General features: G+C 37.4%; 1 protein-coding gene across 1 annotated transcript in view; it reads left to right on the top strand.

The window, feature by feature from the left end:
* hcrtr2 (hypocretin (orexin) receptor 2) overlaps nt 1-25,875 on the top strand; it is a 45,487-nt gene that overhangs the window by 6,327 nt on the left and 13,285 nt on the right. The window contains exon 2 of the mRNA XM_042010572.1: nt 22,612-22,790. Coding sequence (XP_041866506.1) covers nt 22,612-22,790 — 179 coding nt within the window. The remainder of the gene's footprint in view (nt 1-22,611; nt 22,791-25,875) is intronic.

Below are 25,875 nucleotides of genomic sequence, written 5' to 3'. Positions count from 1 at the left end.
AGCTATGACTGCAGGCATGAGGCTTTTTTTGAAAGGAGCCTTCCTGCACCACAATGTCCTATATTTACACCCCGAAGGCAATGGGTTAAGGTATTCATTTAGTGGTAGAGTCCTCTATTATTGCAATGAGATTGCAATCGGTGTAGTAGCCTTTTTCCTTACAGTTTTGTGATCTTTTGGAACTTGTACAAATACCGGTTTCTGACAAGTATTGTTGCAACACTGCCTCATATACTGGCAGTATCAAGTAGGATTGAGTAATTGCTGCTAACCAGAAGCAGACAAATTTAATACTAGATCATTGCATTGCCTTTGTTATTGTTGTAACAAAACAAATTATAATGTAATTTGTCTTAAAGAAATTACAGTTGAAAAATAGTTTAAAACAGCTTCAAGGACTGAAACATAAATGTGCTTTTCACAGATGAGCTTTTAGAGGTGTCCTGTATTGCATATATTTATGATCTGAATATCTTTTGAGAAATGTGATGTCCCTTAAGTTTACACAAAGCAAATAAATATTTCCTGAAGAAGAGAGGACACAGAGGGGAAGTTAGTCTGTGACATTTACCTTCAATATAACATTGCAACAGGTTATTTGGAAATGATGGTGCTGTTTTTTTTTTTTTTTTTGGACTTGTTGAATGCACAATACTTATAGGAATCGAAACACATGTAAAAAGACTAGTCAAACTTAAATAATAAATAAATAAATACAGTTATAGTACAGTCTTAATATATCATCATATGACAAAGGGTTGTGCTAAATGCTGAGATAAGTTGTATATTTATTGTCATAACTATATATCTAGATTCTTCTATTTATATTTTTTGCTTGTTGCACTCGACCATTGCTGAATAACCTTCCACAAGCCACATCTGTCACCCAAACCCACTCTTGAGATTCCTCTGCTTTTGCTGCTTTTGATACAGTGGACCAAAACATCCTATTAGACCAACTGGAAAATTGGGTGTGAATTTCAGGTCCAGTTCTGAACTGGTTTGAATCCTCCTTGAAACACAGGGACTACTTTGTATAACTTGCTAACTATAAATCTACTCAAACAGAGATGAACGGTAGAGGTAACCTAGTGGTTACAGAGGTGGGGCTTGGGTCTGAAGGATTACTGATGCAGCCCCATAGTGGAAAGTCTTTAGGTCATTTTGTATTTGAATTATTTTTAATGAATGGATATGGATCTGTTTGTACTAATTAATTCTTAACATGCTTTTTTCAACCAATGTTGCTCAAAATGAAAATTGTTTTTGTTTCCTTCTACATCCCCAGAGCAGCTATCCTGTTTTGGAATTAGGTCTTTGATACATAGAAGCTTTGGTGAGATCTCTCAGGAGCTGCTGCTTTTGTGTTAAGAGACAAGTGAAAGTTCAGACACAAAAGAAAAGTAAGATATGTTTTATTTATTTATTTATTTGTGTGTGTGTGTGTGTGTGTGTGTGTGTGTGTGTGTGTGTGTGTGTGTGTGTGTGTGATCTTAAATTGTTAAAATGTTGTGGTTGAGGGAGGTCAGTCCAGCATTCTGGTCAGGTCACAAATGTAAGTCGCTTTGGATAAAAGCGTCTGCTAAATGACTGTGGAATAGGTCTGAGTATTACAAAATACCTTTTCTGATTATTTTACAATGCTGATCTTCTGTAGAACAAATACACAGCTCCACATAACCTTGCAGCTGTGTGAAACATGAACCTGATGGTTTCAACTGAGGTCTAAAGGTTGCTCAATAGCACCCTTGACTCAGAAAGCTTTCTAGTAGTCTGAACACATATACATATATATTTCTAAGTTGTTTATGTGAGGTAATTTCATGATTTATAAGATGTAAATGCAAAAAAAAGAGCACATATCATGAATGACCTGAAAACTGCTTCCCTATAATTTAGAAGGATGACCGACTTCTTGTAACACTCATCAAAGCACGTGGGCCCATATTATTTAGGATAATTGCTCTTTCGAAGATATCTTAGTTTAAAAATCAACATTTGCATGAAGCAGTTTATTGTGTTGACTTGTAGTAGTACACTACCAGTCTGAACACACTTACCCACTGGATTGATTTGGTAAGTGTGCCCAAACCTTTGACTGGTCGCAGATATGTATTATTATAAGCATTATAAGAATGACAAATACAATGTAGACCAAATGTAAACTGTCCACAATGAACAGGTCTGGAACAGCTTTTAGTTTTAAGAATCTGGATCAGATGGCAAAAAAAAAAAAATAAATAAAAAATACTCTGTAAAGTGTGAAGATGGCTAGTGACTTAAATGTGTCACCATTTTAAATCATGGATGTATGGAGCTTCTCATGCTGCACATGTGTTAAATGCATTAAAAATATTGATGCAATTAATTGCATAAATGAGTTACCAACGTTAATGCATTTTTTTTTGGCAGCCCTAGTTATAATATAAATATTTTTGCCTTCATATAGCTGATTTCCTGATTTCTGTTTTTGTATTCTTTTTCAATGTATTCCATTCCTGTTGATATTATACGTTACGTTCTAAAAATAACCCACAATAGGCGAAATCCATAAAGTAGTCAGCCTTTTTTTTTTTTTTTAACAATTATTAAAGATGTTTTAAGACTGTAAAACCCCTCACTACACACATTATACATTTTTCTCTCTTGTTTAAACACACTCAAAGTTTGTAGAAAAATAAGTCCAGTATTATAGAATGAGAACTGGGGACACAGAAAACAATCCGGTGTAAAAAAAAAAAAAAAAAAAAAAAGCAAAGCAAAGAAATCCGCGAAACCGCGAGGCTGTGAAAGGCGAACTGTGTTGTAGCGAGGGACCATTGTATTGTGAAAAAAATATTTTCAGGATCAGTATTGTATTCTGAACTGTGTGGCCTTTGCTCAGTGTATTCAAATCCTTAAAAACAGAAATCTTTCACTGTTGTGAAGGTTAGTGAGTGATTAGCTCCGGTCATCATAAGAAATTGACATTGACATCAGTTCATGATTATGCATCTATTTCATTGTAGAGTTAGTAGTTATAGATGGTTAATTCATTTAATTTTCTATGTTGTACTGCTGTAAGCTGATCCTGGTAATCAGTTTTTCATACCTTAGAGAAGCAATGTCAATGACATTATGTTTTTTCTTTTCCATTTCACCACATTAATAAAGTCCTCTTTAATGTTAGCGCAAACTGTTGGAGACTTCTATAACATCTGACTGCTTGAAATTGTTGTGCTCTTTTGTATAAATACATCAGCCTTTATGTCGCCCACATCCTTTTGTGTGAATTGTGGACTTAATTTGATTTCTTGCAGCTCCCTTATCAATGCATTCACTTTTGCATTGAGTCCATGATTATTTTAAAAAACCTTTGAAGGTTTCCTGTTGTTGATTTAGACATGCAGAAATCTTGTCTCTTTGTTGCTGTTCACCTGTATATTGTTCTTCCAATTTGATCTCCTTGGTTTTCATGGAATATTTCTCATTTGAAAGAGGGCTGTGATTGGCTGTGAATATGCACCGGACCTGCCTAGAGCCTCCTGGTGCCATGGGGCAGGGGCGCTGAGCAACACAGGATGATTACAAGCAGACCTTTGCTGGCACTGCTGCCAAAGCGCAGGCTGCACAGAGGGCCAGCGCCCACAGGTCCAACCAGAGAAATAATTAAATTTTCTAGATATCAGAAGATTATCTAGCAACAACCATATAGCATCATATATGTTTTCCCCCACTAATCTAATGCCTTCACCTGTGAGTCTAAAGATCTGGAGATAAATTAAACTTCATGTGTTGCTACACGAGGGAGACAATGACGTGGAGTATTGGTAGTCAAATCAATTTCTCTTGATATTGTTGGGTGAAATCACTGAAATCACCTTTAAGTAAAACAAAATAGAGGGAGGCCACCAGAAATAATGATTGTGATGTTATTACAAATGACATTACATGATTGGAGATACTATACAACAGAATAGCTGGATAGAATAGAAAGCTGGACTTCAAGGACTTGATAAGTGATCTTGCCAGGTAGAAAACTCCACGTTGGGCTCTTGGTGAAAAAGGCTGAGCAAGGGCCAGTGATTGTGAATGGGTTTGCAAGAGCTTGACTCAGCAATAATGTACCTTTACTACTCCTTGATATCATATTACACAAAGTTCTACCTTTTAAAATGTTATTATTTAATTTTAAAGACGGCTCCCAGCCATTGTTTGGCTGCAAATCTCCATAGTAGTTTGCTTGTGACCATATTATATTCAGTTCATATAATACAATATACCATGTGAGGTCCTGGTATTTTCTGTTTCTGAGCCTTTCTGAGATGAATGTTTTAGATATTTTTTTATTTTTATTCATTATTTTTTTTGTTGCCTCTTATTCAGTGATAATGTTCAATGATAATGTTCACAATACAATGAATCATAAAAAAAAAAAAAAAAATGAGCTGTCATTTAATTTTTGATGGTGTTTTAGCTAAGATTTGATTTGTTGCTCCACAGATTATAATGCATTTTATTTTCATTGAAAAAGAGGTTATTTTGTATTTAAGTTTTGTATTTTAAGTAATTGATCTTGAGATAATTTCTGTTTAAGTATTTAAAAAAGAGAGAGATAGGTTTTAGAATATTTTAGAGTATTCATCTTGCAGCAAATAACTGAATCTAAATGAACTTCATTGTATTTTTTGTGCTTCCCCTACCAAGTAGCCTGTCATGTTTTTCTTTTCATGAATATAGGTATGTTTGATGGTCAAAATATCATTAAAATGGCTAATGTTATGTTTACCACTATCAACATTTTTAGGAGAGGGCCAACTTAAGTTTCTTTTCATGGGGCCCAAAATCTCTGGCAGCCCCCTGGATATAGACTAACAGCTCTTTGGATACGATAGAGCAGAGACGTTGGTGAATACTGTAAACGTCCGAACCTCAGTTTTGTTGGTGGGGTGGAGGGTAAGCTTGTGGAGCCTCGTTATTTCCTGATATTTAGTATACCACATATTTTTTCAAACATGCTCTCTTTCTGTCCGGTGGTGGGGGTGTGCACACCTGTCTGCAAATCAGGGTGGAGGAGAATTGTGAGCGTGCGACCATGGACAGTCTGAAATGACATACATTCATTGAAATAAGGCAACAGGCCGTTCAGTTTTTCAACTCTGTCTATGGGCATGGATGGAAGAAATGTTCAGAGACGCAGCCTGATGTTGATGAAGTTACCTCTGATTTGTGATATACAGAAAAGGCAAATCCACTCCTCTTTGGGGACCCAGGTCACATTAGACCAGGTCCTGCTGAAAAAACTACCTCTTAAATGAATCATAAGTCTTATGTTGTTCAAATCTGGACTGAATTATTCTACAGAGCATGAAGATCCATTAACACACAGTTCAGTTTATAATTGTGAAACCTTTTATTCTGTTTGTGAAAATGCAAATAGGGGGTAGTTTTCTTGGGAGGGGTGGGGGAACTTGGGATGTTCATATCTTAACTAAATTATTCTGTGTTATTCTATGGAGCTAGTAGATTCATTAAAACACAGTGTCTGATATATGAAACCTTTATTCTCTTTATGAAAACACATACAGGGCCCATTTATTTGTTTATGTGTTGTTTGTGTCTGGACCACAATAGCCCTCCCCACTAAAAAAAAAAAAAAAAAAAAAGTTAAGGCTTGGGATCATTTTTTGCTTCAACCCATTGTACCAAAGTCTTTATGGAGTCAGAGCTTTCTCAAACAACATACCATATTTCTATAACAAATCTTTTCCAAATGTACAATGATTGTGTCAGTCATAAAGTCAGTAGATGGGAGCGACTGACCATCTCAAGTTTGACTTGTTTCAGCTCAGTGACAAATCAAGTTTTTAATCCTGAGGTATAACTGTGGATTATTAATATGCAGTAAAACCTGCAGTGGTTGTAGAGTTGAGAAAACCTCTTTTTTTTTTAATCACCTGAAGATACTAAAATAGATTTGTTTGACATAAGAAGCAGGCACACATACATGAATGAATGAATGAGTGAATGAATGAATGAATGAATGAATGAATGAATGAATAATCCTTACAAATTACAGTTGTCTCATAACATAATAGCCCCTTTGCTATAAAGATTAATTTCACCCTCACAAATGCATTGCATCATGCTAAACAAAACAAAATGGTGAATGTCAGCAAATGAAAATATATTCACATTTTCAGCTCAAAGTCCCAAGGAAGTTTTCTTTGGCACAGACAACAGGGCAAAATGACTTGGTGCGCTAATAATAATACAGGGAAAAGAAAATGAGCAGCACATTTTCAACTCATTACTGCTGTGTGTATCTGCTGCATTGTATGATGTGTTGTGTGGTACATGTTTCTGGGCATGACTTAAGATTGCTGTATATTGCTTATTTAAACATTAGGTCAACCCTTTCAGTTGTAATCAGATTCATCAAATCAAATAAAATGTTATTTATAAATCACTTGTCATACAAACAGCATCACAAAGTGCTTTACATAATAAAAATGCAGTCAAACATACCAATGCAGTCATTTTTAAAATTCTCTGGGAAGACTGGAGAGCAAGGTATTACAATAATTTATTCATGCACCAACACCTCTGTTCTGTCAAAAGAGAGAGATGGGTGGATTTTTGCTTTGCTTTGAAGATGATAAAATCCTGTTTTTGTTACATTTTCTAACATGAATAAAATTCAGCTGAGAGTCAAAAAGGAAACACAGATTTCTCACACACTGAGAAGGTTTAACACTTTGCAGTTTGATAAAATTACCTCTCTCTTCAAGACACATAATCCTCAGTTCAGTTTCAGTTTTATTCTGGTTGATTGGCTGTGAAGATGCACCTGACCCACCTAGAGCCTCCTGGCACTGCGGCAGGGGCGTTGAGCAACACAGGATAAGCTGTGCCATGCCACGTGTGGCACAACACATCTTTGTTATGCCGTCATCACTCCTGAGACCCGTAACACATGCTTCCTAATGACATCCCCTAGTGGCAACATGTATTAACTACCTGAGAGGTAGTTAGCACCTTCTATAATTTTACTTGAAAATGGTAAGTTGGATACAGGTATATAATTATCAAGAATGTTTGGATTTATATTACTTTCTTCACAAGAGGACCTGTCACAGCTGCTGTGAAGGTAGATGGGAAAATACCCATCTGAAGAGAGTAATTTACTATGTTCATGTCCTAAAGGGTCTAGAGACCTTACTATGAAACAAAGATGGGCTTATATCTTATTTGGCACAACTCTAACAGAAACTTAGCCATTGAGCTGACAAAGCCTTCTGGGCACTTTAGGAGGGGAGGGGCCTTAAAAGGCAGGAACTGAAATGAGCATCTTGAGCAGAAGGTGAAAAATGTCACACTTACAATTTGAGAAGATCAACCATGTTTTTTTTTTCTTTCAACATCAAAGCATGTTAACTTCTTCCAGAAGACTCTTTCAAAATAAATTATGAAACTTCAAATGAGCCATGTGGGACTTTTAAGATGAACATCAAATAAAGTGCCAAAGGTGAGTTTTATAGCAGCAACAAAGTGAAAATATTTTCTCAGATTATTTTGAATGACAGTTTCATCTTGAATTTACCCTGATCAGCATATCTAATTTTATCCTGAAGAGTTTGATATAAGTTCTTGTGAGGTACAGCAAGCTGACCAGATAATAGGTAAATATGGATTGCAGTAAAAAAAAAAAAAAAAAAAAACCTTAGGCAGCTCCAGTTCTTAATGAAACAACACCCCCTCATTTTAGTTTTATGAATAAATGTCGAAACGGGAGGGAAAGGGGAGGAGAAGCTGCCTTATTTAAAGATTCATTCCAGTGTAAAGAGATTTCATTAGCTGATTTTACTTCTTTTGAATATCTTAGTTTTATCTTAAGGGGCATTCCTAAAATCCTATTTCTAATCATCTACAGACGTCCAGGACATTGTGTAAATTTTATTGATGAATTTTCTGAATTATTGTCGGTTATCTCTACTGATTTTAACCATTTCATCTTAATTGGGGATTTAAACATTCAACATGAATAACATGACGGATGGTAATGTCAGGGAATTTTCTTCCATATTGGACATGTTTGGTTTGTGGCAACATGTAAAAGAACCGACCCACATTTGAGGTCACATTCTGGACCTGGTTATTTCAAAAGGTGTTGATATTTCTTCTGTTGTGGTCACTGACTTGGCCTTGTCTGACCATTTTTGTATTTTGTTTGATTTACTGATCAATCAGAATGTCCAACCAACCTGCTCCTCGGTTAGGAAGAGGTACATTAATGAAAGAACAAGTACTAAGTTTGTGGATGCCATAACTATGTTACCACAACCAGTACAGAGTCAGCTGATGGACTCCTGGATCATTTCAATCTGAAAATCTTGAATGTAATGGATGCTGTTGCACCGAGCACTTTGAGCAAACAGAAAACACCGTGGAGAAACACCACTGTGGTTACCAGCCTAAAAAGAGAATGCAGAAAAACTGAGCGGAAATGGCGGAAAAATAAACTTCAGATTCACTATGCGCTTTACAAACAAAGCCTGTGTAACTATAACAATGAGCTGTGCAAGGCCAGAGAGCTGCATGTATCTGAAATGATTAACAAGAACGTCAACAATTCTCGCACTCTGTTTGTGATGATTGAAAAACTTACAAATCCTCCTAAACAGATAAGCCCAGAGCTCCTTTCCACTGAGAAATGCAACCAATTTGCCAACTTTTTTAGCCAAAAAATTTAAACAATTAGGCAAAATATTAATTCCACACAGTCACACAAGAAAACTAGTCTGTGTCTAAAACCCGGAAATAATTCTGATGTTATGTCGCAATTTAAAATGGTTGATTTAAAAATCCTACAAGAAACAGTTTGGCATTTGAAATCAACAACATGCACTCTGGACATGATACCGTCCGACTTTTTAAAAACAGTTCTAACCTCAGTAGAAAGTGATCTCCTACTGATAGTTAACAGCTCACTGGCATCAGGCATTTTTTCCAAGTCACTAAAGATAGCTGCTATTAAGCCACTCCTAAAGAAAAGGACTCTAGACGCCTCTATAATGAACAACTATAGACCTGTCTCTAACCTCTCTTTTATTTCCAAGATTATTGAGAAAGTCGTATTTCACCAGCTTAATGACGTTTTAAATGAAAGTGGAAATCTTGATAAATTTCAGTCCGGCTTCCGACCTCATCACAGCACTGAAACAGCTCTGGTCAAAGTGTTAAATGACATTAGGTTGAATACTGGTTCTGGTCAAGTATCAGTCCTGGTTCTGTTGGATCTCAGTGCTGCCATGACACTGCAGATCATAGAATCCTGTTGCACAGGCTGGAAAACTGGGTTGGACTTTCTGGAGCGGTCCTTAACTGGTTCAGGTCCTATTTAGAAGCTATGAATCTGAGCAAGTGGCAATGATTTGATGAGCCCCCCAGGGGTCAGTTCTTGGACCTCTTCTGTTCAACTTATGCTCCCTTTGGGTCAAATATTACAGAACTATAGAATTAATTATCAAAGTTATGCTGATGATACACAACTTTATGTGTCTCTGTCACCAGATGACTGCAATCCAATAGACTTATTGTCAGTGTCTGGAGTAAATAAACACCTGGATGAAGAATTTTCTACAATTAAATGAAGACAAAACTGAGATTATTCTGTTTGGTAGCAAAGAGAAGAGGGTCAGCATTGGCAAATATCTGGAGACTCGGGCTCTTAAAATCACTGACCAAGTTCTTAACCTTGGAGTGTTGATAGACTCAGACCTGACTTTCAGCAGCCACATCAAAGCTCTCAGTAAGACAGCTTTTTAACAGTTCAGAAACATCAACAGAATTAAAAGTTTAGTCTCCAAGAAAGACCAAACGAAACTCATCCATGCATTCATCTCCAGTAGGCTGGATTACTGTAATGGTCTTTTAACAGGACTTCCTAAAAAGAACATTAAACATCTGCAGCTTATCCAAAACACTGCTGCTAGAGTTTTAACCAGGACTAAGAGATCTGAACACATCACACCAGTTTTGAAATCTTTACACTGGCTTCCAGTCAGTCACAGAATAGATTTTAAAACCCTTCTGATTGTTTACAAATCTCAGAATGGTTTAGGCCCAGAATACATCTGTGATATGTTCAGAGAATATAAACCTAGCAGAGCTCTTAGATCCAAAGACTCTGGTCAACTAGTCCAAACCAGAGTCCAGACTAAACATGGAGAAGCAGCATTTAGCTGTTATGCTGCAAACAAGTGGAACAAACTGCCAGTGGAGATTAAACTTTCACCAAATGTAGACATTTTTAAATCCAGGTTCAAAACATTTCTTTTCTCATGCGCCTATGCATGAAATCTGCATGTTAACTCTTTTTACTTACCTTGCTTTTAATCATTTTAATGTAATTTAATATTTTATTGTGATTATGTGTTGATGCCTTTTACTATTTCTAAATATCTGTAATGCCTTTGTTTTATGTAAAGCACTTTGAATTGTCCTGTACATGAAATGTGCTATACAAATAAACTGTCTTGCCTTGTTTGTGTTGCAAAAAAGTTGTAAAATAGGTGAATGCTTTGGAATTTAAGAAGCAGCATCTGTCATGTGGTCAGCCATGGAAATGGCAGGCAAACCTGTTATATACACATATTTTATATGTTAAAGACCTGAAGGTTGGGGTTGGACAGGTAGTCTCACACCTGGCCTCTATATAGAGGTCAAATTTGTTGGGCTGCTGGACGTGCAGTCATCCAATGGATAGCTATGTCAAGGAGGGTGGTTTTAACGTAGGGAACAGATCTAGCAACAAAAGCCATCTGGTGATGGACTGGGTGGGAGACACCGTTGACCAGCATGATACATTTAAAATCTAACCAAGCAATCTTTAACACTTGATGTATAATGTTAAAGCTACATGCTATTCTTTTTATTGCATTTATTTAACATTTTGTTGTCCCACATGTTTTTTAAACATACCATAAGAATGCATGTGAGTGTGAGTGGTTTTAGTCATGTGATGGACTCGTGACCTGTCCAGGGTATATCCTGCCTTTTGCCAGATAGTAACTGGGATACTCGGATAGACTCCAGCGCCATTAAGCTGGTATAGAAAATCGACAGATAGACCTACAAGGCCAGTGAATCAAGAATAAAGAATAAAAAATGAACATTGTTGCTTTGGTTTGACATTCTCTTCAGCTGGGCTTTCCAAAAAAGGCAGTGTTACAAGTGTGTGGTTATTGTGACAGCCCTTTCTAACAACAGGACATTTCTATTGTATACTAATTTGTAGTTAAATAAATGGAGTCAGAGGGCCAAAAAAGTGAAGTAAACAAACACTAGCTTATTATTATAGTCAATGATTACAGTTAAGTGTGGCATGTTGACAGTGGGTTCCCTATGTGCACTGACAAACCAACAAACGAACTGAAAGAGGTGTTGATCTGATGTTGTGTGATTTTTTTCTTGTTTGTTTGTTGTTGGCAGTAGTTAATATTAAGCCTGTCATCTGCTATCTTATGGCGTATTTGTATACAAAAATTAGTTTTTGTAATTCCTTTTTTATTGCTGAGTGAAAATATCTGTCCTGTGCTTACAGATCCTCCCCACTGAATCACCTGCAGCAGACACATTTAATAGAGGAACATTTTGATCTCACAGAAATGTATTTGACAGGCTTTGTCCATTCAAAGCACTTCTATGAAACACAGACTGGAATGTGCTTAAGTTTTTCCATGCAGCTCCACTTAAATTTTCTGTGATGTGTACGCTCATCTGTTTGCTCATCCAGACTGAAATTAAATGACTTTGAGTCTCTCTATGTTTTGACATCTAAAAAGGAAACCAGGATATGATTCAGCAGTGAGAGTGACTTGAGTGAACAATGGCAAATCTGAGACTAGTCATTCAAAATCAATCACTTCCATGACCAGAAGCCTATCACACAAAAGTAGGATTCAGATATCCAGGGTAAATTACTAAACCTGGGTACACACAAAGATTATTGGGCTGTTTTTGTCCCGATTTTGCCCCTTCCCGACCAAGGACAGCAAATGCCTGATTATCTTAAGTCTTATAAGATTATCTATCAAATTATCATTTGGTCTGAGTGTTAAGAGCAAATTCGTCCCGACAATCAGCTCCGAAACGGGTCGTGACCGACAATTGAAAGTATTGAACATGTTCAATATTTACGACCAAAAATCTTCACGTGTGTGAGGAAAGCCGATGACTCCTGAATTGTGACTGTAGATTGCGATGTGGAAGGGAATGTAACCAATCAGAGTGCAAGCTGGCTGGGGAACAAGGAAGGATATAAAGTCCGTGTTCACGTTGTCTCCAGTCTGTTATTTTTTTTCAGTTATGGATTCTGTTATTAGTAGTTGCAAGACCATCATCACTTCATTACTTATGTTTTCTGCCCTGCTGGGTGTTGTGCTTTCCGGTTGTTGTTTCTTCTTCTTCGTTTTTATTAGATCACATTTGATCACGCAAGATTTCTGGCTTGGAGAACTAGATTCTAGATCGGTTGCGGGACAGCATCGTTATGTGTGTGTTGTTCTGTGTTGAGATTATCGGGGTACACCACACACAGTATGATCAACACCTTTTAATTGCCTGATTTTTATCTTCATGTGTGGAGTCTCTAACAGATTAAAAAAAAAATCTCTACAGATTTAAAAAATCCTTATGTGTGTACTAGCGTTAATCTAAAACAAGAGTGTCCAGGCTTAATTAGTTGTGCAAAGAGCGAACCAGGATGAGTAGACATGGGCTCATCAAACCAGGTGAAACCAATCCTGGATCAGTACAAGCTCGCCGCTTCCTCAAATAGAGCCCCACAATCTATCACTCAATCACTAATCTAACACAGCAACGAGACCGGCGTGTGATACTTCTCTCCATTAAAGCAGGAAATCCTCCTGAAGTGTATGAAGAAGTCGAGGACCAAACAAAAAATGAAACACTGCCACAGTTATAAAACAAAGAGAGAAAGCGTGCCATCTGAGCCACTGTGTCTCAAGGTTGCGAGGTAAAGGTGAGGACCCAAATGCATGCTGATGAAGCGGCAGGAGGCAGACAGAATGCAGAAACAAGGTTTTAGAGGTAAATACGGACACAGATGAACTGGGAAACACAACAGGTACATGACATGAAGACTACAATAAATTGGCATGGTAAAAAAAAAACAAGCTGTATATACATACAGTTGGATGGACTAATGAGTAATAGGTGAAGTGAATGAGCAAATCAAAGCAGGAGTACTAATGAAGAGAAAGCAGAAAGCAAAACAGAATACACAAGGGAAAGAACTACAAAATAATACAAGAAAACAGAACTAAACATGACAATACTTACAAATACTTAGACCATGACAGGGTTTCTATACAGTGTGTAAACAGGCCTGCAGGGAGACTACTGCATCCATTCATTTGTCTGTTAATTTGTTGTGTATGGATCTGTCCTGCATTTATTTCAGCGTGCAGACATGAGGGGTGGATTATACAGATCTTTTGAATGCTTATTTATTATTGTGTTGTTTAATATGCTTTCATGAGGAATTTTTCATCTTCTAGGTTAATAACTTTGATCCTTATTTAATAATGAAACATCATGTTACTCTTTGATGTGCATTTATGTTTATATAGGAGATGCATATTATATATATAACCTATGGGAAATCGTCTAAAATGTCTAAAACTGATGATCACAAGTAAATAATGACAGTGGCTCTAGTTTAATGTTTTAACTATGTGTAGTGAGCAGTGGAATGAAAATTGTGGTTTCCATTTGTGGTGACTGCTGACTGTAATAAGGGGTGAGATTATATAGATCCTGGAATTTAGCCTGGTCTGGAGCAGGCTCGCTCCACAGGACAAATCTCGTGGTAACTTATGTCATAACATATCACACTTTCCACTATCCTGCTTTTATGCAATCAGATCACGGATGAGTTGAGCCAGGATGACCGAGATTTCCTGGCTTAATCCCTTATCTTGATTTTGTGCAAAAGGCCCCAGATGAAATGGCAGAGACACCAAAAAAGACAGGGGTTGCGTTGTTATTCCCACATCTCTGTCCTGTTATGTTTCAGTTTCTAGCAAAGTGCAGCAGCAGGCAATGGGCCGCATTCACCAATAACCTATTACAAATTTTTTTTTTCTTAATCATTTTTTAAGTTGAATTTTAAAAGCTTTTTTTTTTTTTTTTTTTTACAAAAACCCTCCTACAGATTCATGAACATGTTTGTAGACTGTGGAATTGTTTGTATCTTTTATTGGTGAATACCAATCTCTCCTAAGTTCAAAAGGACGGCCAGTTGGCTGTACGCAAACAGACAGAGGAGAATCAGGTGAGGAAAAATAACATGCAGAATGACAAACTGATGAATGAAAACAACAAATAATAATAAAGCTTTGCAACAAGCCTGATTTTCATGATTTTTAAAGTGTTTACATTGATCATTGAACTTAGACAGCAGCATGAAGTCTGGTCCCATGAGCGCATCAAGATTCAAATGCTCGTGGAGTCATGACTAAAAGGGAAAGTGGTACACTGTAGAATAATATTTCATTACATAGCCTACTTTACCTTATACCAGGGCCCGACTGGGACCCAAATTCAAGCCGGGAGTCCTACACTCACTCAGGCCACCCCAACACATATACTGCATGCATATGCTCACACTTGTGCAAGTGTACATACACACACATGGACGTAATAATCACCTAAGCTCATTATTCTAGACCAACATTCACATAAAACTACAAATCACCAGCCCAGTGTTTCTCTCTTCTCGTCAAAAGGTTCAATACAAAAGTCAAACCAGTACTCTTCTGTTGAGATAAATAACATGATTGTTTCATTTTGTCTGCAAATCATTTAGATGCAAATTTACCATAGTACATTTAATACACCAACAGCGATATTCACAACTAAAAATATGGTCAACAGCAAGTTCACCTGATGTGATTTACATAACATTAGAAAATTAAAAAGTCTTCTCAACTTAGGACACTGTCCAACTTTAGGAGGGGTTCCCAAACGTTATCATGCAGCAGCCCATCTATGGAGATATGTTTGGCTCAGCAGGACCCACCAAACATTTCATGCAGGAAAATAAGCCATGTCATTACCATGGGAACAGAAACACATCCACACACACACTCTATATGGAGTTTTAACTAAAACCTCAGACATCAAAATTACCCAACAAGCATAAAATGCTGCAGCCCCATTATTTACATCCAGATTAACACACTGACACACTGATTAAATCAAAGGTTCTCTCATCAGCATTTAACCTGGACTAATGAAATGTTCTCCACACTCACAGCTGTGCAGCTATTTGTGTGTTGGACAGGGACAGATGTGGACACTGTATATGGACAGGGGCAGATGTGGACAGTGTATATGGACAGGGACAGATGTGGACAGTATATATGGACAGAATGTTAAGCAGCCAAAGTATTAAAATATCCACCTGTTAGTTACAACACAAATAATTCACAAATTATTTTATCCAGATTATACCAGGAAACCCCAAATATAACCTAGTGTATATAAACGGTTTGTAGTTGTGTGTTTGGGCTGATGTGGTTTAACAATAAAACAACAAACCAGTGCAACATCTCCAGTAGAATGAAGTTTAGGCAGGAGGTAGTACCCTACCAGCTCATTATTACAGCTACATAAAAGGGCTCATGGAGAATCTCAACCAGTGATCTTCAGATAAAAGTTTGCCCCCAAACAACACGCTGTTCCCCCCCTGTATCTGACATTTATTAAACGTTAACTCACTTGACATCGTGGGTGACTGGACACCCCTGCTGGTGGAGGATCTAAAAATATCAGATATTTTCCAGCATTTCCTACCTCCTCATCAAGCGCCTTGTTCTTTTTTTTTAAAATAAGTTCTCTTTCTGCTCCCCCTTTCCTCTTTTTTTCCAAGTCCATCAGCAGGCTACCAGCACTACGTTCTCTGCTGTTCCGCCTCCACGCCTCTCATGATTAGTTCTTGTGTTGAAAATAAAACTTGACTGCTGATATTTTTAATCAATCGCCAATTGGTGAAGGTGAAAACTTACAAACACAAATCATTTTACTGGTGGGCGGGTGCCAGTTTCTTTCTCTCTCCCTCTTTTTCTCTCTCTTTTTCTCCAGTTAGGCCACTTAAGAGCCCAGGCCACCGGGAATAGTTCCGCTGCTCCCGACGGCCAGTCCAGGCCTGCCTCATACAGTTTGTAAAGTAACTTTCCACCTGCTGTGGCATCGTTTTAAGATGCAGTTCACTTACAGAGTGAGTGGTGCATCTGATGAATCCTCCAGCTGAGTCTGATAGGTGTTATTAACCAGGAAATAACCTTGATTTCTTAATAAAAGTAATTACGTAATGAAAAGACACAGTTGAAGTGAAGTTTAATGATTAAAGACCCCATTCAGCAGGTTAATCTGGGGGTCACTGGTGACTTGGACATTTGATATATATGATATATATTATATAACCTGTGATATTTGTGTGGTTGAGGGAACAGATCTGGCGTGTGTGCAGTCTTTTGCACTGATGGTGTTAGGAATGCCAGCAATAGAATTAGATCCGTCTTGACTGACTTGTTCTTGAATGAATGAAATGAATCAAAATTAGTTTAATTTTAATATGCTATAAAGAATTTGTACTCAGTACTCTTTTCTCACTCTATACTGCTGTGTAACATACAATGGAACTTCTAATATGGTCATTTCTTTGATTTGAAAATTCAATAAAAAGATCATTGATTAGTTTAATTTTCCTTTGAGAGAAATTATAACGTTTGGGTCTGTAATATTATTATTTAACTTAAATAACAAAGTGCTTTATATGTCAAATTTAAAAAACATCAATGCATGATTTTTAAATCATTCATTTGCATTTTATTGCATGAAATAAGTATTTGATCACCTACCAACCAGTAAGAATTCTGGCTCTCACAGACCTGTAAGTTTGTCTTTAAGAAGCCTTCCCATCCTCCACCCATTACCTGTATTAACTGAACCTCTTTGAACTCATTACCTGTATAATATAGACACCTGTCCATACAATCAATCAGACTCCAACCTCTCCACCATGGGCAAGACCAAAGAGCTATTTAAGGCACCAGGGACAGATATGTAAAACTGGACAAGGCTGGACAGAGATTCCCAACCCTGTTGCTAAAGGCATACTATCCTGCAGGTATTAAATGTTTCCTTGCTGACAAGCTCTGCATAAGTCTGCTATTAAGTCAGGTCAGGAAGACACCAAAAGTCTGCAGGACAGTGGGCTTTGAGGACCGGAGTTGGGGATCCCAGGGCTATGGAATAACAGGTAAACAGCTTGGTGAAAACGCAACAACTGTTGCAATTATTAGAAAATGGAATGAACTCAAGTCCCCTTGGACTGGGGCTCCATGCAACATCTCACCTCTTGGGGTATTGATGCTTGGGGGGGTGCTTTTCTGCAAAGGGGACAGGACGTCTGCACCATATTGGGGGAGGATGGATGGGGCCAAGTCATATCTTTTGCGGAAAACTTCCTTCCCTCAGTAAATGCAATGAAGATGGGTCGTGGCTGGGTTTTCCAGCATAACAATAGCCCAAAACACAGAGCTAGGGCAACTAAGGAGTGGCTTCCTAAGAAAGATTTGAAAGTCCTAGAGTGGCCTAGCCAGTCTCCAGACCTGAACCCAATGGAAAATCTTTGGAGGGAGCTAAAAGTCCCATGTTGCCCAGCAACATCCCTGAAACCAAAAAAGATCTGGAGGAGATCTGTATGGAGGAGAGGGCCAAAATCCCAGCTGCAGTGTGTGCAAACCTGGCCAAGAACTACAGGAAACATCTAAGCTATAATTGGAAACAAAGGTTTCTGTACCAGCTATTAAGTTCTATTTTCTATTGTATCAAATACTTATTTTGTGCAATATAATGCAAATTAATCATACAATGTGATTTTTTTTTTTTAGATTCTGTCTCTTGACGTGTACCTATGATGAAAATTACAGACCTTTCCATTCTTTGTATGTGGGAAAACTTGCAAAATCTTTGTATCGGTGTATCTGCCATCTTATTGAGGTTAAAGAGGTTATACATTTATTTGAATAGTGGGAAAGAATGTGGGATGTGGTTCATGCTGCTATCCACCATTTAAAACTGAAATACCTCTTTGCAATCAACTCCCACTTCTCCTCTTGCTGCTTCGCCTGCAACTGTCTGCTGCCCTGGATGAGGGATTATTTGTTCATTGCTGCTAGTGTGTGGTCATCAGTGTTGGGGAGTACTGCGTACTGTAACAGCGTTACTTTAGTCAGAAACTAATACTCTAATGCATTACTCTTTAAATAAAGTAACTCAGTTACCCTTACCCCAAGTATGTGACTCCATTACTAGCTAAATTAATACACTTTTGCCAGCAGCTGTAAGCTTCTTTTTGTTTACAGCAATGATACAGCATGACATGGACGGTGCTGCCAAGTCTTGTTGTTGGGCTTACTTTTCTCTGTAGTAGGTTGTCAGTTGCGGGTAGTGTAGTTGCTTACTTGGGCTTCCTCTTCTCCCTTTATGAAGCCCTCCTGTTTCTCTCATAGCTGTCCATAAAGCAATAACACCCAGATGTGTAACGGAAATAATCTTTTTTTTCAGAAACTAGTGTCCCCGTTTCCTTGGTTACCTCGGCCGTCTGAACTGGTGTGCCGCTACCCACACACACATGCACGTCACTTGACAGAGAGACAGTGACAGTGACCTGTGCACTAACTAAAGAAATATGTAAATAAAATACAAATAATAAAGAGCCTACAGTTTATTTCTATTTTTAATTTCAAATAATTGGCTGATCTGACTTAAATAAATTAGTGTTGAAAAATTCAGTTTGAGTTTGTTTTATATTTTATACAAAACTGTAATTAGGTTATAAGAATAATAATAGAATTTTTAAGAATGTTCTTTTCCAAAAGTAAGTAAAAAGTTACTTTTAACAGCAATACGTTACTTTTTGTGGAGGTAATCAACAAGGTAACTGAGTTACTTTTTGAATGAAGTAACTATTAAATATAACTAGTAATCGGTAACTTGCAGAAGGTGTAAATGCAAAGGCTTAATTCCTGTGTGCAAAAAGAATGATTTTATAAATAAAGGTTTTCTTTTCTTCTTCTTCTTTGCCTGTTATCACTGTAGTCCCAAACCTAAATAAAATGTGGTAAATGTTTTAAGAAATTTGAGCTTTTTTAAACAATAAGAGGCAAATTTCAATATTTCAAAACCAAACCTTATGAACAAAATTAAACAGCATAACATACTGATTAAAAGCAAAGCCCCTTAGCTTTCTTATTCCTAATTGTAAATGACTAGTGAGAATAGGTACTTGGCCAGCTGTTGCTTGCATCAGTGCACATCCTTTCATCCTTCAGAGAATTAATGGAATCAGTCACTCCTTCCTGAGTAGGTTTGAGAGATGGTGCATGTTTTATGACAGTGCCTGCAACATCTTTGTTCATATAACTGCATTGGGAGCTTTCATTATGAGCGAAAATATGTATCCAGGTTACAGTATACTGTAATAATTTTTTTTAAATCATGAAACATAATCTTGGTTCAAACAAACAATGCAAGTGACACCCATATAATTTTGTGAGTAACATTAGGTTTAACACAAATTGGAAAATTATGTCATAGCATATTATGGCACCTTCTCAAAGCAATATTTTAATTGGATGGTATCCTCTCTTTGATGTTACACAGCCTAGTTCTAACACAGAGTCATATTTTCCATCCTCCTTATATAATCTGTTGCAGATCCATAGTATCACATGCACATTTTATCTTTGTGATACTGTCATAATAACAGGGCTTCAAGGAAATGTGAAAAAGTAAACATGTCTTTATACATCCCTATATGGCAGCAGTTATACAAGCCCTTTTTTGTATAAATTGAATCCACAGAGTACAGAGAAACTTTAAGTGCCACAAAAACAGAGTTTCAATAAGGACAGTCACACACTTGCAACACACTTCATGACCTAAGATGATCATGACTTTTTTTTTTTCATTTATTTCAGTGACATAAGTAATAAAAGCAGAGATGTTATAAACTAGAAGTAATGTCCATCAATGTTACTAATCATATATTGCTAGATATTTCTGAACAAAAAGAACTGTATTTTGACTGGGGAGTCTCTTAACGAGGAGTGGCTATCCTTTTTATTCATCCTTAAAATGGCAAACGGCATCCCCATCGCATACCCAAGTTACATGTGCAATGTTTTGCAGACTAATTATATACCACACATGATATCTTCTGTGAAATGTGCAGTCATTCAGGTGCCCTGCAGTACTTGGTAATAACACGTTGATAAATTCAACTGTGAGGTCTGAGTTTTGTAGCATAACCTTGAATGCTTATGCAAATGTTTGGATAATTTGAAACCAACCTGATCCAGTCAAACTTAGACATGGAGATGTTTTCCGGTGGTACTGCTTCAGATACATGAAAATAGTTAACACAAGTTATAAAAGGTGCTGCCTATTGTGTGAACAATACTTTGCTAATAAAATTTGATTTGAAATAGAAGCTGAGCCACCAAAATTGTTTTTGATGGTCTAATTAGTGCTTACCTGTGATAATGCAACACACAGCAATATACCTTTCACCTAATATATTCAGATGAGCTTGTCCTAATGTCATTATGTTTGTAGTCTAGAAATTAAAGAGATCTTCCACCAAGTGATAGTTTGGGGTTTCTTGATGCCCCGATCAGTATCCGAGTGTATGCATGGTGAGGATAAATGCTAGATTGACAGGATACACAGTCTTCGTGATTGATTGTAGTTTGCATTGTAAAGCACTAAGTAGCCAAAAAGACAGATGGTGTAATAATTCAGTCCATTTGCCTATTTAGCCATGCTCGCAAAAGCTTAAAAGGAAATATTGTAGGTGCTGGCGAGTTGGATTTACAAGTGAAACATTTTTACAGCTAATTTCTAAATAGTTCAGAGACAATGCATATCATCCTCCCTCCTTCTGCTCCATTCTCTCCATTCACCCTACAAACATGCAGTGAAGTTAATGACTGTTGAGGCACTGACCTTTGGAGTCAGATTTACAATTGTAAGAACTAAATATCTATTCAACTGGCAGCATGCATATTGACAACTGGTAATGTTTCAGCATCCCTCTCTCACAAATTCAGTTTTGATCTGCAGGTAAATTCTTCGTTATTTTTAAAACTTGAAATTGTGGTGATTTAAATTCAATTCAGTTTTAAGGTAAATTTTTTATGTTTTTTAGTCTTTTTTTGTTTGTTATAGTCTCATCTATTTTTTTTTTATTTATTTTTTTTAGAAAACACACATCAGCCTTATCTTCATTTGTGTATGAAATTCATGCGTCTACCCTGCTCCAAGAAAAAAAATCTGTTACGTGGTTGTAAAAGTCCTCCCTATTTTCTTGTGGTTTTAAAAGTCTCTTAGTCTCTAAAGAGATAAGGCCCAAAAAATAAAGTAATTTTTGAGGTGTCTTTTTCCCCTTTATGTTTGTTTTCGGTCTTTTCATTTTAGTTTACAAATGTAACCCTCCATCTGGGCAGTCAAACAAAGCAGAGCATAAAATAAACAAACCACTGTGGTGCACATGACTGGCTGACTTTAGCTAACACTTTTGGCACAGAGTGGCAGCAACAAGCACTCTCCAGTTCTCGTGCGGCAAAGTTCTGTGTGCCTCACCTTATGACTTTTCTGCACAGTTTATTGTCTGAGCAGCAAGAATAATTATGTCACACACTTAGATAAAAGACACTACACAGTAGAAAGTCATGGTGTATAATCAATCTTTCTGTAACCTGCAACATGCTGAGAAACAGAAACAGGCATGCGCCTTACAACCCAGTGCCTCATCTTACTCATTACCTTGACCTTGCTGTCAATAATCAGCAATATGGAGGAAACCTGGTCAGGCCTTTGTCAGAAACGTCCCTCAACTCTTGCACTCACCTGCTACAGCTATATATAATTCAAGATTGTGCAGGCTGACTTAAAATGACTCTCTTTGTGGTGTATGGCGAGGAACACAAACAAACCCTGCTTGTATAAAGTCACCCTGCTGCATTGAAGTTCAACTTGCATCCTGTTTACTACAAAGAAATCTGCTGTTAAAAGAGAACAAATATAGACTAGCTGGATTAAACTGAAACGTTGAAATTGCTGAAAGCGTTCTTCAATGAGAGTCGTTGGTCAGGCTCAGGTTGTTCAGTAACATTACTGCATTTGCATATTTTTTTTATTGTAGGATATTGAAAGTAAGGCTTATGGCAAGTGCAAGAGAGTAAACATCAAAATAGTGATTGTTTGTTTGTCTTTCACACTGTTATAACATAAATCAGATCCTGTGTAGCTTAATAGCCAAGAAATGACTCCACTAAAAACATGTTTTTTGACTTTGGATCTTTGATCCTTTAGTCATGAAACCAAAACAAAAAGAAAATAGGATTCAGTGTATGCGGTCTCATTTCTTTAGATCTTTTTTGTCAAAAAGATATTTCAAATGTTTTGTTTTGTTTTTCTTTGTTTTGGGTATGAACATAACATGGTGAGCCTCTTTTGATTCTGCATCACTCTCAGTTTGTTTTGCAGTGTGGAAAAACCGTCACATGCGCACAGTGACTAACTACTTCATAGTCAATCTTTCCCTTGCTGATGTCTTGGTGACCATCATCTGCTTGCCTGCGAGTCTTGTGGTTGACATCACAGAGACATGGTTCTTTGGAAACACTCTTTGCAAGATTGTCCCTTATCTCCAGGTAAGATATGAAACATGATGTCATTTCAAAGTCAAAACAACTGTAAAAACGTTATAAATATATTCTTAGACTCACATTTCTATCATTCTTGCACTTTTCTTACTTTGTATCAATCAGGAATGAAACATGTTTTTTTGTATTTCAAGGGATGAACACTGTGGGAGACCTTTGATGTTAGTCTATGACGTTTAAATGCCTTTGACAAGTCATAACCCTTTGGCTGTTCTGTCTTTTTTTAACTTAAAACTATGTGGCTAAAAACACATCTTCCATTTTATATGATGTTATTGCTCACATTAAACAGCACAGATAGCTGTACGTCTATACTATCATGTACAAATCAAGACATACAGCAGAGTTTATCAAATTGAGTTTTATTTCAACTCAGACCACGGGAAAAAAATTGTGTTTACAACATTAACTGATGAGTCATTTCCTCAAAACTCACAATGGTCACAGAAATAACTTGAATAACTGACAAAAGTAATAATAAATAAAAATTCTATGAAATTTACAAATGAAAGTCAGACATTGCTTTTCAACCATGCTTCAACAGAATTATTTTAAAAAGTAAACTCAAGAAACAGGCCTGGACAAAAATTATGGTACCCTTAATTTAATATTCTGTTGCACAACCTTTTGAGGCAATCACTGCAATCAAACCATTCCTGTAACTGTCTATGAGACTTCTGCACCTCTCAGCAGGTATTTTGGCCCACTCCTCATAAGCAAACTGCTCCAGTTGTCTCAGGTTTGAAGGGTGCCTTTTCCAGATGGCATGTTTCAGCTCCTTCCAAAGATGCTCAATAGGATTTAGGTCAGGGCTCAAAGAAGGCCACTTTAGAATAGTCCAGTGTTTTCCTCTTAGCCGTTCTTGGGTGTTTTTAGCTGTGTTTTGGGTCATTTTCCTGTTGCAAAACTCATGACCTCCGACTGAGACCAAGCTTTCTGACACTGGCCAGCACATTTTTCTCTAGTATCCCTTGATAGTCTTGAGATTTCATTGTACCCTGCACAGATTCAAGACACCCTGTGCCAGATGCTGCAAAGCAGCCCCAGAACATAACAGAGCCTCCTCCATGTTTCACAGTAGGTGTTCTTTTCTTGATATGCTTCATTTTTCCATCTGTAAACATAGAGCTGATGTGCTTTGGCAAAAAGTTCCATTTTTGTCTCATCTGTCCATAAGACATTCTCCCAGAAGCTTTGCGGCTTGTCAACATGTGGTGTGGCTTTTTTATGATTTGTTTTCAGCAATGGTGTCCTCCTTGGTCATCTCCCATTAAGTCCACTTTGGCTCAAACAACGACAGATGGTGCAATCTGATACTGATGTTCCTTGAGCTTGAAGTTCACCTTTAATCTCTTTAGACGTTTTTTTGGGTTCTTTTGTACCATTCGTATTATCCGTCTCTTTGATTTGTAATCAATTTTCCTCCTGTGGCCATGTCCAGGGAGGTTGGCTACAGTCCCATGGATCTTAAATTTCTGAATAATATGTGCAACTGTAGTCACAGGAACATTAAGCTGCTTGGAGATGGTCCTATACCCTTTACCTTTAACATGCTTGTCTATAATTTTCTTCCTAATCTCCTGGGACAACCCGTTTCTTTGCTTCCTCTGATTCATGCTGAGTGTGGTACACACCATGTGACCAAACAGCACAGTGACTACCTGTAGCCCTATATATAGGTCCACTGACTGATTACAAGATTGTAGTCACATTGTTGGTCACATTGTCTTTTCTAGGGGTGCCATTATTTTTGTCTGGGCCTGTTTCATGAGATTATTTTTTAAAAATAATTCTGTTGAAGCATGGTTGAAAAGCAACGTCTGACTTTAATTGGTTAAATTTAATAGAATTTTTATTTATTATTACTTTTGTCAGATTCAACTTATTTCCGTGACCATTGTGAGTTTTTCTTTCATTAACCAAAGGTTACCAATAATTTTGTCCACGTCTGTATATTGAACTTCAGAGAATTGAATGATGAAGGATCTTCTTTGAAGGTCTGCATGGTCACATTCATCCTGTTTTTTAATATGTGTTGTATGCTTTGTATTGTCATTCCTGCTGCTGCAATACTTGCCTCCTGCTGCCTTGAACAACAGGAGAATGCAAGTCCCTGTTGGCAAATGACTTCATGTGGTATTTTGATAAGTTACCCATGCTGTGTTGTCCCTGCTTGTTGAAGGTCTGTCATTTCTCAGATGAGTTTAGGCAGTGACAAAAAAAGAAACAAAAAAAAAAAAAAAAAAAAAAAAAAGAAGAAAAACAAATCCACTTACAGTATATTTCAAATGGCTTGTAACAGGTTTCATTCATGATTTCTTAACATGCATACAGCTGAAGGATGATCACGTTACAGTTTCTTCTGTTACGTGATCAAGTGGCAACCTCTACTGGTAAAATGTGAAGCCTATGCAGAAGTGCAAAAAATTGCAGTTCACCCCTCATCCGCTAGGGGCTGGCTCCAAAACAGAATCAATCTCCATAGACTCCCTTGTTAAAAAAGGCCAACTTCACGGCAACATGTTTAAAGTCTGGTACAAAAATCCATTTTAAGATTAAATAGGTCAAGTTTATCATCATGACAACTGTAAGGGAGGTGAATTTTTTTCTAACTCATCCGTTTGGATGTTATTTAATCTTGAAATTCGGCAAATTAGGGGCGCGTTCTTTTGATTGACAGGTATCCAGTATCCGCTGCAAGAAGGGAGAGTGCAGCACAACCTCGGTTTTTAACCGGCTAATAGCGTGCCTTAGCTTTAGCCTGTCTACGTCTGTTAGCTGGTTAGCTACCATTAGCTCCGGGTTAGCTCTTAGCTACAGGCAGCCTGGAGTTTGATGGGAGTCAATCATTCACCACCACCTTCACAGTCTCCCTCTCAGCACCACCTCTTTGCCCGTTTTTGGATTTTCCGGGAATGACAACACGCATGACGCTGCCAAGATGGCGGTGGTGGGAACTGCCCAATGAGCTTCAATTCAGCTTTTCAGAAACCTACGGGTGATGTCACGGAGGCTCTGTCCATATTTTATATACAGTCTATGTGCGGAATGTTGTTATATCTTATCACAGTTA

This window comes from Melanotaenia boesemani, chromosome 16 (assembly GCF_017639745.1).
Source record: "Melanotaenia boesemani isolate fMelBoe1 chromosome 16, fMelBoe1.pri, whole genome shotgun sequence".
Taxonomy (NCBI): domain Eukaryota; kingdom Metazoa; phylum Chordata; class Actinopteri; order Atheriniformes; family Melanotaeniidae; genus Melanotaenia; species Melanotaenia boesemani.
Note: the sequence above shows the minus strand (reverse complement) of the source record. Positions and strands in the feature narration are given on the sequence as shown.